At 35.6% G+C, this 13,568-nt stretch overlaps 1 protein-coding gene across 4 annotated transcripts; it reads right to left on the bottom strand.

The window, feature by feature from the left end:
* Positions 1 to 6,945: 6,945 nt before the first annotated feature.
* LOC149546557 (putative inositol transporter 2) lies at positions 6,946 to 12,754 on the bottom strand. 4 transcript variants are annotated; one of them, XM_089791254.1, is made up of 8 exons: positions 12,473 to 12,754; positions 10,791 to 10,923; positions 10,600 to 10,670; positions 10,168 to 10,503; positions 9,755 to 9,862; positions 9,246 to 9,440; positions 8,727 to 9,131; positions 6,946 to 7,836 (listed from the first exon to the last, which is right to left on the bottom strand). In XM_089791254.1, the coding sequence occupies exons 2-8, from the start codon at positions 10,921 to 10,923 to the stop codon at positions 7,327 to 7,329; spliced, it is 1,758 nt and encodes a 585-aa protein (XP_089647380.1). In that variant the 5' UTR covers positions 12,473 to 12,754; the 3' UTR covers positions 6,946 to 7,326. The 4 variants fall into 4 exon arrangements, with proteins under 4 accessions (XP_089647380.1, XP_089647383.1, XP_089647382.1 ...); XM_089791257.1 differs by lacking the exon at positions 12,473 to 12,754 and adding an exon at positions 11,744 to 11,765; XM_089791256.1 differs by lacking the exon at positions 12,473 to 12,754 and adding an exon at positions 11,430 to 11,683.
* Positions 12,755 to 13,568: the final 814 nt, after the last annotated feature.

The following is a 13,568-nucleotide window of genomic DNA, read 5'->3' as shown; positions in this document are numbered from 1 at the left end:
GGGTGTATTTTTTTGTAAGAGTTTGGTGTTTCCGGTTGAGTATTTCATATCAGTTTGGGTTGCTACTGTATACTAGACTTTTAAATGTTAAAATAGAGCTCAATATATGTATTTGGATATGATTATACTTCTGTGATAGATTATTAAGTTTTTGTGGTGATTCTGGGCTATTTTGTGCTATTTTCGAGAGCCCGATGAGCATTGTTTTTGTCCTCCGTTTGGGAGCTATTGTGTGCATGTTATACAGATCTAAAAATGTCATTTTATAGGCTGTTATGCTGCTCAAATTTTTGTAAAAATGTCCACTTTCAGATTTATTAATAATAGGTGAAGCTGTGAAGCTTTTGGCACTATTTCTGGCATACCCGATTTGGGGTTTATTGAGAAATTGGTGGATCTTTGAAATATTGGTTGTTTGATTTTAAAGATTTGATTTGAGGCTTGAAATATCATACAAAATCAGTAAAGGGACATTTCAAACTATCTCTAAATTTTATTAGTATAGATTTTCCAAAAATATTTCTACAACTTATTCAACATAAACTTTTCAAATATATGTATGTCAATTTTATAAAGCTACCAAACATGTAAATTGAATATTCATATTCTCCAATTGAGAATGAATGGCTACTAAAGAGAGTCAACACGGACTATGATTTAACTTCATTTCAAATTTTGCATATATTAAGATTATGTATTTAATCTTGGATAAAAAAATAACTATTAAATTAAATGAAACTAAAATACAATGTGCACACTTTTTATCATTACACTTAGAGTGGATCTTCGTGGGCATGCTTAGCTTAGTTTGGCTAGTAGCTCTCGTTCAATATTTAATGAATCATTGTGTGGAGCGGTTAACCCCATGAATACTAATTTATGTTTATATTAAACAACTTAAAATTAAGCTTTAAATAATGGACATAAATTTGAGAGGATAAAAATTGAGGCAGATGTAAAAATGGAGGAAAATAATAGAAGTAAATGTTTTAAAAAAAGAGGGAATTTTTTCTATGCAGCTACTTGTAATTTTTTTAAATATGTAGCAACACTTATTTTGAGCCCCTCCATTTGAGGGAAAGATTCTGAATCTCCCTTTGTCTGTTATTGATAAATACATTTCATGGTGACACTTGCAATATAGCTTATTTTTAAATATAAAATAGACTTAAGCAATCAGATGGAGACAAGGAGTTAGAATGAGGTTTTGAGTTCTCAATACTAATATTTCAAAATTTTAGCTACCTCTACTACCATATCAATATGACCATAGTGTTGATTTTTGGTTTTCTATGTAGCTTGGAAGGTCGAGTTTTTTTAAAGTAACTAGAGTTGGATATTTAGCAACAACTTTAGTTTTAATTCTTTAAATAAGATGATTATGAGTTTGATTATGAGTTTGTGAGGTTGCATGAAGCAAGAGCGAATTTATGTGTTTTAAAGCCAAAGAAACTAATGAAAGTTTATTTCTTTGCTTGCTAAGTAAATCAGTTGGGCTCTATATATGTAAAGTTGGTGTAGCAAACTCTATTGTATTCTAGAAGAGAAAGTTTGGTATCTATTTGGTTTCAATTAATTAATCCAAATTATTAATTATTATAGATCAGATGGAGACTCTTTCTGTGAATTTATTGTACGATTGATCTATAACTAGGTTATAATAAATTAATATGGTATCAGAGCTCTAAACTCTTAATACAAGGCTAGGATTTGTGACACAAATTTTAGAGAACAAAAAAAATCAGTTTTTTATCTCTAAGTTTTCTTGTGGCTATGGAAACCAATCTTCATTACGAGAATAAACTCAAGGGTGTGTCTAACTTATTGTAGTGGAAGGTTCAAATTACATTTATTTAAGGAGAATAGATTGTGGATCTATGCTAGTTCAAGAGTGACTCCACCTGTGAATGATCTTTTTGCTTTGGATTTGCATGAGATCAAGGAAGCTAAAGCTTAAAGAGTCATTCTTGACGGAGTAAGAGATCATTTAATTCCACATCTATCAGAGAAATTTACTGCCAAGGAGATGTGGGATACACTGATAAGACTCTATCAGAGTGACTACTAGAGTTGTAAGATGATGTTCAAGGACAAATTGCATAATACCAAGATGTCAAAAGGTGAGAGTGTGACCTCTTATTTGTCCCAAATGACACAAGTCAAAGATGAGTTGGCTTCTATTGGAGAAGCAATTTATGAAGAAGAGTTGGTGTGTATAGCCTTAAATGGTTTTTCAAAGCACTAGGAAGCTTTTTTCAAGTGTATGGATTGCAAAGATTGACTACCTAATTGGACAAGACTTTGGGATGATGTTTTTCAAGCGAAAATCCACGAAGGTGCTAATCCACGAGACTAGACAAAGAAGGGTCAAGACAAGGAAAATATTTCTCTTGCAAGCAAGTCTAAGAAGTCTAATAAAGGGAAAACATAATGTTCTTCTTCCAGGAGTGGGCAGAGGAAATATATGAGTAGGATAAACTTTTTTTTTTTCTACCATCAAATGGGTCATTATGTCAGTTGATGTGCAAATAGGAATAAGAAAAATAAGAAGAATTAGAAGAATAAGTTGCTACTATAGCCAAGGTGGAGGAGTTTGCATCACAATTTGAGAATGAGTTTTCACTCATCGCATGTCTCTCAAGCTCAGTTGCCAACCAGGTTTGTTATATTGACAGTGGGGCTGCGTGCCACATGATGGAGCTACAAATTATTTCACCAAGTTGGAGGAGAAGAAGTTGGATTTCTTTATTGAACTCGGTGACAATGTCGAGTACTATGCAATTAGTATTGGCACTGTCAAGTTTTAGAGGGAGTCTAGCAAACCCTTGTTGGTGGAAGATGTGTTGTATGTTCCTAGCATGAGATAAAATAAATTTAGTTTCTACTTTAGAAGACAAGGGTTACATTGTAACCTTTGAGAGGGGAAAGGATTATATTTGTCCCAAGGATTCCAAAGTTTCAAAAGTGATTAGAGTTAGAGATGGAAGCTTATTTCGATTATAGTTTGAGAATGCAAAAGCATTAGTAAGCAATTGTAAAGGGAAAGGAGAATTGTGGCATATGAGAATGGCTCATCTTCACCATGGAGCACTTAATGTGCTCAAGGAAATAGTGACAAGGTTGCTTGTGATGAAGACAAAAAAGCATGAGGTGTGTAAAGGTTGTGCTCTTGGGAAATATTGCCAAGACCGATTTTCCAAGTAGTGATAATAGATTTTAAGGGATTTTGGATCTCGTACACTCAGATGCGTGTGGGCCTATGTCAATAGGATCCTTAAATGGGTATGAGTATTATGTTACATTCATTGATGATTTCTCTAGGAAGACATGGATATATTTTATGAAGAACAAGGATGAGGTCTTTGGTAAATTCAAAAAGTTTAAGGCTCTTTTCAAAAGCTAGATAGGGAGAAAGATCAAGATGCTGAGGTTTGATAATGGAGTCGAGTATACATCAAATGCCTTCAAAGATTTTTGTACTCAAAAAGGTATCAAGAAAGAGTTGATAGTTTCATACAACCCTCAACAAAACAAGGTTGATGAGCAGAAGAACATGGCTATAGTTGGAGCATCCAAGGTCATGCTTCATGACCGCAACTTGCCTTGGTTCCTATGGGTAGATGCTTGCAATATAGTTGTATATTTGCATGATAGGAGTCCTCACAAAGTGTTGGGAAAATTGACTCCAGAAGAGGTGTTTAGTGGTAAGCAACCAGATTTGGGCCATATCTAAATCTTTTGGATGCCTTGTGTATTGTCACGTTCATGTGGAGAAAAGAAAAAAACTTAGAACCAACTAAAGAGAAGGGTATCCTTTTTGGGTACTGTAAAACTTCTAAGGCTTATAGGGTTTATATTCCTAACCTAAGGAAAACAATTGTTCATAGAGATGTAAGTTTTGAGGAGGAGAAATATCTTCAAAAGTCTAGCAGCTTGATGAATGATGAGGAGCAATCATCCATAAGTGAGATAGCACAAATTCCCCAAACTTCAATCACTTAAGCTGGAGAGAAAGACAAGCAACTGAATAGGATGATCAGGAGGCTCAAAAGAATCCTCAGCACTCATATCCCTATTATAGAGAAAAGAGAAAATATGTTGGCTTAGCAAACTTTGAGAGAGGCTTAGGAATATGTGGGTGATCCACAAGATTCCGTCAATTAGAAAAAGGCTCCCAAAAGTTATTTTGAATATGTAGCACTTATGAGTGAATTAATTGAAGTGGAGCCTTCTAGCTTTCAAAAGGTGTCCAACAACCAAGCTATGGTGAAAGAATATTCTTCCATCATGAAGAATAGCGTATGGGAGATAGTACCTAGACCAAAAAAGAAGTTTGTGGTGGGCTCAAGATGGTTGTATAAGATTAAGCATGTTGCAAATGGTGGTGTGGAAAAGTTCAAAGCTTGTTTTGTGGCTAAGGTGTTTTCTCAAAAGGAAGGAATTGACTATGACAAGACATTTTCTCCAGTAGCTAGGTACTCTTCCATTAGAGCTATAATTTCTGTAGTCACACAAATAGGGTGGAAGATTCACCAAAGGGGTGTTAAAACTACATTTCTAAATGGAGTAAATGATGAAGAAATTTACATAGAGAAACTTGAAGGATTTGAAGGACATTGGAGGGATTCTCATGTTTGTGGGTTCAAAAGAGAATTATTTGGACTTAAGCAAGCTCCTAGGGCATGGTATTTATGTATTGGTAGTTACTTGCATAGTGTGGGCTTCATCAAAAGTGAGATAGATTCGAACTTGTACTATGTTCAATGGAAGGGTAAACTTCTCATATTGTTATTATATGTTGATGACTTATTTCTTACAAAGACAGAGGAGCTCATATGACATTGCAAGCAAGATCTTGTAGGAGAGTTTGAGATGAAGGATTTAGGGTTGACACACTACTTTTGGGATTGTAGTTGTGGTAGAAAGAGAGAGATTTTCCTTAGCTAGGGGAAATACTTAATTGATATCTTGAAGCAATTCTTGATGGAGAATTGTAAGGCCATGTCAACATCGCTTGTGACCAATTGAGGAAGATTCATACTTCCATATCAGAAGCAGTAGACCCTACTTTATACAGAAAGTTGATAGGCTTTCTTATGTATCTAGTCAACACCAAGCTAAACATTTATTTTGCAATGAACTCTCGTAGTCAGTTTATGGTGGAACCTAAATGTATGCCTTGGATAGCTACAAAGCATGTTTTGAGATATCTCAGAGGCATAGTATATTTTGTGTTGAAATGTGTTCAGCAAGATAGAGTGAAGCCGGAGGGGTTTACTAATGCAAATTGGGCAGGTAGTACAATTGACAAGAAGAGCATTTCAGGGTTTACTTTCAGTGTGGGATTAGAAGTTCTCTCTTGGTACAATAGGAAATAAAAGTTAGTTGCACAAATTTCTACAGAGGCTAAGTAAATGGCTGCCAGTATAGCTACATGTGAAGCTATTTGATTTCGTAAACTTTTAGTTGGGCCCTTTGATCATAAGCTAGATCCTATAGTCATTTACTATGATAGTCAAAGTTGCATCGAATATTCTAAGAATCCAATGTTTCATGACAAGTCTAAGCACATTGAGATCAAATACCACATCATCAGAGATTTTGTGGACAAGGGGATAGTAACTTTGGCACATCCTTACAAAAGAATAGATAGCAGACATCCTGACAAAAACTTTGGTGAAGAATAAGTTTGTATTTTTTAGGGATAAACTGGATGTTGTGCATAACACCTTCCTCGCTAAGAGGGAGTGTTAATTTTTATTTTTCTAGCTTGGAAGGTGGAGTTTCTATAAAGTAGCTCGAGTTGGATGTTTAACAACATCTTTAGATTTTATTCTTTAAATAGGATAATTATGACTTTGTGAAGTTGCACAAAGCAAAAGCAATTTTATGTGTTTTAAAGTCAAAGAAAGCAAGGAAAGTTTATTCCCTTGATTGCTAAATAAAACAACTATACGTAATGTTGTTGTAGCAAACTTTATTGTATTTTGGAAGGAAAAGTACGCTATTAGACTAAATAGAAGATTCAACAATTGCAAGTTTTCCCCCAAAGTGAGATTTTTTTGGGTGTATCTGTATTATTGTCTTTCCTCAACAAAAGATTTTTCATTTTTATACCTGTTAAACAGATTGTATGTATTTTTTTTTTTTAATGAGGATTTATATTATTATTTAATTGCTATAATTTCTTATTGAGTTTTTCTAATAATAGATGAAATCTCTCTTTAAAAGAAAACATTCCTCTGAGAACACACTTAAATATTTTAAGAAACCCTCATCATGAGAGGATGGCCCAATCTACTGCTCATCAAGAAAAAAGACCCCAAGCTCTTTTTGTAGGACTACATCAATTTCACATTGACTTAGAACCTCAGTACAAATACCATCAATAAAAATAGAACTAAGTATTTTAGAAGGTTTAAAAAGAACTACATTGTGGGGACTGAGTAATAAAAAATAACAAATGTCCAGCCATGCGAATTGGATGGTACACCTCAAGACTGCACAAATTAGGAACACTACATCACACATAACAAGACCTCTAACAGTTTCTGACTTATTGGCTATGATTAATAGGACAGGCTAATCTTCAGGTAAAATGCACTAAAGACAAAACAAAGTCACTCTTTTTTTCCAGATCAATGATTTTTTTCCAAATTTTTTGTTGTTTTCGACTACAAACTAAGCAGATCATGAAAATCAAGTGTTGAAATTTTCAGAAAGTCCATGCTGTTTTTCGGTTTTTTGAAAATTGGTCAACTGTACAATTTTCCTAGAGGATAGCCACGTCCATAATAAATATCATTTTGCTTTTCAAGGTGAGCTGACATTAAGAAGTCAACCATTGCATCACACATGTTTTGGGGACTCCTACCAGAATCATCATCTTGCTTAAAGAAGAAATCAGTGAGTACTTTGAAGCATCAGTAGACAGCAGACAGTAAATAGAAAGAAACATAATCATCATCCCATTCAGATAAGTAATAGTCTGTTAAATATTAGCTGAAGTCACAAATTTGTACATACAAATTCAGCTTCCCTCGACATTAGCATAACAATAAAATACCAATCAAATTAAAATGTTCTATGTAGCTTAATATATGTACTTCACATCAAATAATGGCTGATATGCTAAAAAAATCTCTGCCCACTTCATATCATGCTTTCTCTGTTACCAATCAAATTAAAAAGTTCTATGTAGCTTAATATATGTACTTCACATCAAATAATGGCCGATATGCAAAAAAAATCTCTGCCCACTTCATATCATGCTTTATCTGTACTCAAAATCTCCCACACAAAAAGCTTTATACATTTCACTGTGTACTAGTGCTCAAGTGCAATCTCTTTATCACTTAGGTCTCCTTGAGTTGGGCGATCATCAATCTTCCCAAAGATAAAGCTGAACTTTTTAACTCTGTCATGCAACATGCTTTCAACTTCCTCCAAGTTAAGGCCCTTTGTTTCAGGTACTATGGCTATTACAAAGCAAAGTGCGAGCACCGATATAATACCAAACACCAGGAATGATAAGGAAACGCCGATGTTTTCTGTCATCGTGAGAAAGGTTTGTGAAACAACTAAATTAGAGATCCAGTTTGCTGTTGCAGCAATGCCTCCACAGGTTCCTCTGTACTGCAACGGATATATCTCAGAATTTGTAACCCATGGGACTGTTCCCATTCCAGGAGAGAAGAAAATGATATAAAGTGCTAATCCCACAACAGCCAACCAACCAAAACGGCTTGGGCATCCTCTGGTGAACCATAGGCGATGATCACCTTGACAAATATGCTTCAATGTTGAGTTGGAGATTAAACAAGCCCCTGGTAACAACTGTCAAAAGGGTTCATACAGATGTTAGTTTATGATCACCGAAAGGGTTGTTGCTGCAGAAATAATGCTTTTATAGTTTTATATATGCCATTTTCAGTGCCACTCTTAAACATCACATGCGAAGAAAACAACTACCTTTGCAAAAAGTAAGGCAGGGGTCCCATGAGGGGCGGCTATAGGCCTATTTTTTAAGTATGGGAGGTCCCATAAGAAATTTTTTGAGGGGCTACAGGGTTAATTAGAATCTTTTAGGAGCCCCGCTTTTTTAAGAAGCGGATGCAAATGGGGTGCAGCTGGAAATAGGCCCACCACCTTAGGGAAAAATCTAGCCATTTGTAAAATACTGACATGTAAAACTAAAAAAGTCTTTATTATAAAATAAAATTTATAAAGTTTTTCCTTAAACTTAGGAGCTGAAACTTTAAAGTGAAACAAATTATAAAATCCATAGGACTGCTCAACTTACAAATTTCCTTAAAAATCTCAGCAGGTGCAGCTCTATTTTTAAGGAAGCTAGCATCCATAGGACCCCAGCCTAAGTCAACTCTGACTATTTGACACTTTTAGTCTAGGAATCAAGCCTTAGTGTGTGATGTTTAAGCCATCTGCATTTTCAGTCCCTTCATACTAAGAAACACCTCAAGCAAATAGTTGAGAAAACAAAAACACTTATCTTGATTACTGCCTAATTTCTGGATGTCAGTGTATAAGCTTTTGTTTGCATCAAAATTCGGAATTGCACTCCATGATCCATCATCTCTATTCAGGGATCATGGGGAGTGAACTGAAACGTTGATGCACACAAAATCTTCCAGTGAAATCTAGAAGCTAAGGAGTAATCTTAAAGGACTGAAAATCTAATCTCTCTTATTCGTCTTGACTGTCAATACCTGGTTCCCTGATGCTGCACAGAAACCACATTCTGGGTGCGAGGCCTTTATGCATTTCACACAATCCCATGTACCGCCCATTGAAGAAGCATAAGCCGGGCACTGATAACCTGAAAATCCTTCTGTTGATTTTCTGCTTACCATAGGAGAGCTTTTGGTTGTCACATGAAAAACCCCACTCAATATAGCTAACGATGCAATGAGTCCCAACAGACTGAAGATAAGGAGCTTTCTCCTTCCATATCTATCAATCAGAGCTATGCTAACAATAGAACCAAAAGCATTCAAACCTGATGTTATAAGAGAGAGCATCAGAGCAACCGAATTGGATGCAAATCCAGCCAACTGGACAATGGTAGGACTGTAATACATGACAGTGTTGATACCCACAAATTGCTGAAAGACCTGTCCAAGAAAGATTTTGTCAAAGAAGTTAGGAACATAATATATTATGTCAGTCCAGAAACATGAGAACAAGGGCTTAATGAAAAAGGATTTTGATTAATGATCACTGCTTACTTGAAGTCCACAACCTACAATAAGTGCATATCTCACTTCTTTCACCCTCCACAACTGACCATATTTAATACCACCAGAATCTCCTTGCAACCGGAGTTCTTCTTCAACAGTTACTTTTAGCTCTTGAATTTCAGCATCAACTTCTTCAGAGGGATATATCTTCTTCAAGATGGCAATTGCCTCTGCTTCTCTTTTCTGTATTCAAATAAACAATTCAAATTTCAACAGTCCATTAATCACTGAATGTGATCAGAAATATTGATGCAAAAAACTCTAACAACAACCAAATCCAGAAGCTTACAGATACATTCCAATGGATTGTGGAAATCTGATGACATTAATAGTCCATACATTAGTTAAAAAAGATGTGACTTTTTCATAGTTTAGACGAACTGTTTGTGATGCCAAAAGTTTCACTTCTAGCAGTCCCTAGCCATAAACCATTAAATTTTGTAAAGAGCAAGTCATGCTGCTCAGCTTTAAAGACATTCCTGCTCTGCACTATATACCTTTCTGTATAACCAACGAGGAGATTCCGGTAGATAAAGCATCAAGAAAAACTGCAAAATTGCAGGAAGAGCTGCAACTCCAAGCATCCATCTCCAAGTACCAGGTGCCTGTAGCATCCATTTATAATTATCATCAGAAGAGTTATGTTTCCATTCCCCCGACTCGCAGGAGTTTGAATGCATGATGATCAAAAAAGATAGTAAGAAAATAGTCAAGCAATTGCAATTACTTATACATCAATCATAGAAATGCATAACTATAGCCAAAACTTTGGCAATAGTTTTGATTTAGAAAAAAACTGTCTAAATATTCGTGCAATCTGTGGCTACTAAGATTTCCATATAATGTCTCAAATATCCAGACTAATTCCACTCTAAAACTAACATGAAATAGATTTGAAAGGTTGAATTACCTTACTGAGGCCCAGATTGATGATGTATGATAAAAACTGACCTCCAGTGATGAGAAAGCCATTAGTACTCACTAAGGCTCCCCTCACTTTGGATGGGGAGGCCTCTGAAATATAAAGTGGCGAAGTAAATGATGCCATGCCTATTCCCAAACCCACACATACTCTACCAAGAATGAGAATTGCAGGCATGGGTGCAACAGCCATGAGAATCGCTCCAATTAAAAACACAAAATCGGCCATGAGAAGTGTCGTTCTCCTTCCAAAACGATCACTAACCCATCCTCCAAAAGGAGCACCAATGATTGCCCCAGCTATTGCCGAACTCACAATAGTTTCCTGTATTCACATCCATAATTGCCAGTCAATTCAGAGAAGATCCAAAAATCCAATTTACGATGAAGAGTTTGAGCTTTACACAATAGTATCAAATACCTGCAATGTTGTAGAAATATCCACAGATTTGAAGTCATCTCGAATGTACAAAAGCGCACCGGATATTACTCCTGTAAAATCAACCCAAACAGATCATTGGCATCCATTATGACGGATAACTCTACCCTTTTAGCCCAACTCTATATCACAATCTTAAGAGCTTGAAGAATGCTAATGGTATGATTTCTCACCTGTATCATAACCAAACAGCAGTCCTCCAAGGCCAGCTGAGAAAGCTAATCTAAGTACATATGGATTTTTATGGACCAAGCGAAGACATGTGCTGAATTCTTGCGCATTAACCTTTACAGGTCCTCCTTCCATCTGCAGTACAAAACGGAATTATATAATCACGGTCAAAATTCAATTTCTATGGCCGTACTGAGATACAAAATAGGGCTTTTTATAATTATAGAATCAAGGTCAAAATCCAATTTTTAAGCCCTCACTGAGACACAAACTAGGACTTTTACTGTAACAGACAAAATCAACTGAAATTTTCCTACTTACATTGATAGCCACAGATCAGTACGCAACACAAGGATTCAGGAAGAAAAAGATGGATTGTCAAATGTATCTGAAAATTTTGATTCATTATTGTAGTCCATGAAAGCAAACAACTACTGAAACCTTTGCTGGTTTTGTTAAAAGTTCCATAGCTTGCACGTAATACATATAGATGAATTTCTAAGGCATATAAAATAAACAGAACAGGGCATATGCAGAATCTATCAAATTAATAAAATAAACTTTCCAAATCGTCATGTATCATAAACCCGTCAATAACAAGACAATATAATAGTGAATGACGCCTATCCTATAGAAAAAACCTGACAAAAGAAAATCAGAAAATTCTGGAATCTAGATAAAATACGCTGCCCAATCTTTCAAGGGTCACTTGACTCTGACTTGTGATGAAGTCACGCCTGAAAACCTAGAGCTTGTGATGTTGCTTGATATTGCTTGAGCCCTTCTTCTCATATAGAGATTGACCATCTATTCAAGGGTGATTTATTATGTGGATTTCGTGTGTATTGTATAGCGTGGGTGTGTATATACATAATTTACCCACATTCTATAAATATGCAAAATTGGATATGTATACATGTACATCGTATATATACATAACCTGGCCATGCCTTACCTGATTAAATTCTTCATGGCCTTGGGCAAGCACAAGAAAAATACAATACTAAATGTGACATACCGACGGCTCAAGATAGACATGATTGGCGAAATTCTCTCTAACAGAATTTAGCTAAAATATTCCTACAAACTGCAAAATAAAGCCACAAGCAAAACCTATGAATGCAATTGTTAGTCTGCACGTCGCAACTTCTCTCAAACAGGATTAAAAAGAGTGGAAACAAATGCATGTACTTTTGTATATCGGAACAATTTCTCAAATAGGATGAAAAAAGGGGTAAAATAATTTCCATGTTTTTGTGGGGTTTTGCATGTCAGGTCAATCTCTCAAACAGGAAGAATAAATGCATTTTATTTTGAGTCTCTTGTATATCACATCAAACTCTCAGAACTAAATGAAAAACTGAAAACAAATGCATGTCACCACAACCTTAATTAAGGATAAAAAAATGTGAATGCTATTCTGGGTCCCTCATAAATCCTGCAATATTTCAAACACAGCGACACATGGAGAATTCAAATGCATGATTCTCTGGGCGTCTGATTATCACAAGAATCTATCAACCAGGGTTTATCAGGGTCAAAAAGTATGAACAACTGTTGTGATTCTCTGTATCTCAGTGTCTCCCCTCCTCTCAAACAGGAATTAAACATGCATCAAACAAATACAATTTATTTTGTGGGTTTTTACATATCAAAACAATGAGGTTGAAGAAGAAGGATTTGCCTTGTTCAAAACAAATTGAATTCGAAAAGCTGCAACTTTCTATCTTGTTTCCGCCTGCTCAAGCACTCGATTGAATCATGTCCGCCCAAAGCAACTCCCCTGGTTTTCCTTAAGCAGAATCCTCTGCTTCAATGCACATTATACATCTACAAAGTCTCAATCATTAAAGAGGACCCCTCTCTTAAATCCTACCAATAGAATTGAGCCAATACTTGCGATGTTTCAAACTTAAAACGTCTTTTTTCTCCCCGTCCACTAAACCCACTTCAAATGCGATAATAACAATGAGAACCTAAATACTCTAGACATGGTTTTAACGGCAATTGTCAACTATAAGATGAAGAAATCAACGTCTCCATTGAGCTCCCGCGTGCTTGGAAAGATTACGACACGTTATTGCCCTAAATGAATTTTTTTTGTTATATAAACTATATTTGCCCATCTTGTGAATGTACACGTGTCAAATCACAAAAATTAAGTCAGAATTGGTCACTATAAATATGCGATAAAAATATAATTTTAATGAATTTTAACTTTTTCCTAAGATTTATTGCTTTTGGTACTTACAGGTTTTGTACCCTCACGAGATGAGGTAGAGTGAGCTGACTTATGGCATTTAGTCAATTAATGCATGAGACGAAGATGACAATTTTGGAATGGGTAAAGCTAAAAGCTGTGCATAAAACTTGCGGAGGGTGGAGTGTTATCATCATGAAATTTATGACAAGTTCAGTTCATCTTTAAGTTTGTCTTGTGCTTTTCAACAAATAGATAGATTGGAAAAGATGGAAAAGATGGAAAAGTTCAAATTTCAAATGGTTTGGGCATATTGGGAATGATGGAAAAGATTGGAGTAGGGATAGAGGCAGTCGACACGTGAGATTTATATCTAGAGGGAACACAACTATTATTAACAATAAAGGCCTTTATGTATGCTTAAGCCCCACTATTTTTGCTCCTAAGTGTATATGCATTCTAAGTAATTGCCTTTGGATTTGGGAGAATGCATTCTAAGTAATTGCCTTTGGGTTTGGGAGAATGAGGGAGTTTTAGGGAAAATTGCAGAGATGGGAGGTGATCTTCTGCAAATTGAGCC

This window comes from Cupressus sempervirens, chromosome 7, assembly GCF_028749045.1.
Source record: "Cupressus sempervirens isolate cs-2001-9-10 chromosome 7, ASM2874904v1, whole genome shotgun sequence".
NCBI lineage: Eukaryota > Viridiplantae > Streptophyta > Pinopsida > Cupressales > Cupressaceae > Cupressus > Cupressus sempervirens.
Note: the sequence above shows the minus strand (reverse complement) of the source record. Positions and strands in the feature narration are given on the sequence as shown.

What these genes read in the sequence shown, in the direction of transcription:
- LOC149546557 (XM_089791254.1), bottom strand. Translation starts at nt 10,923, where the DNA reads ATGGAAGGAGGACCTGTAAAGGTTAATGCGCAAGAATTCAGCACATGT. An exon ending in GCTGTTTGGTTATGATACAG is followed by an intron (nt 10,671 to 10,790) that starts GTGAGAAATCAT and finishes TTGATTTTACAG; the next exon opens with GAGTAATATCCGGTGCGCTT. An exon ending in GTGCAGCATCAGGGAACCAG is followed by an intron (nt 7,837 to 8,726) that starts GTATTGACAGTC and finishes CCCTTTTGACAG; the next exon opens with TTGTTACCAGGGGCTTGTTT.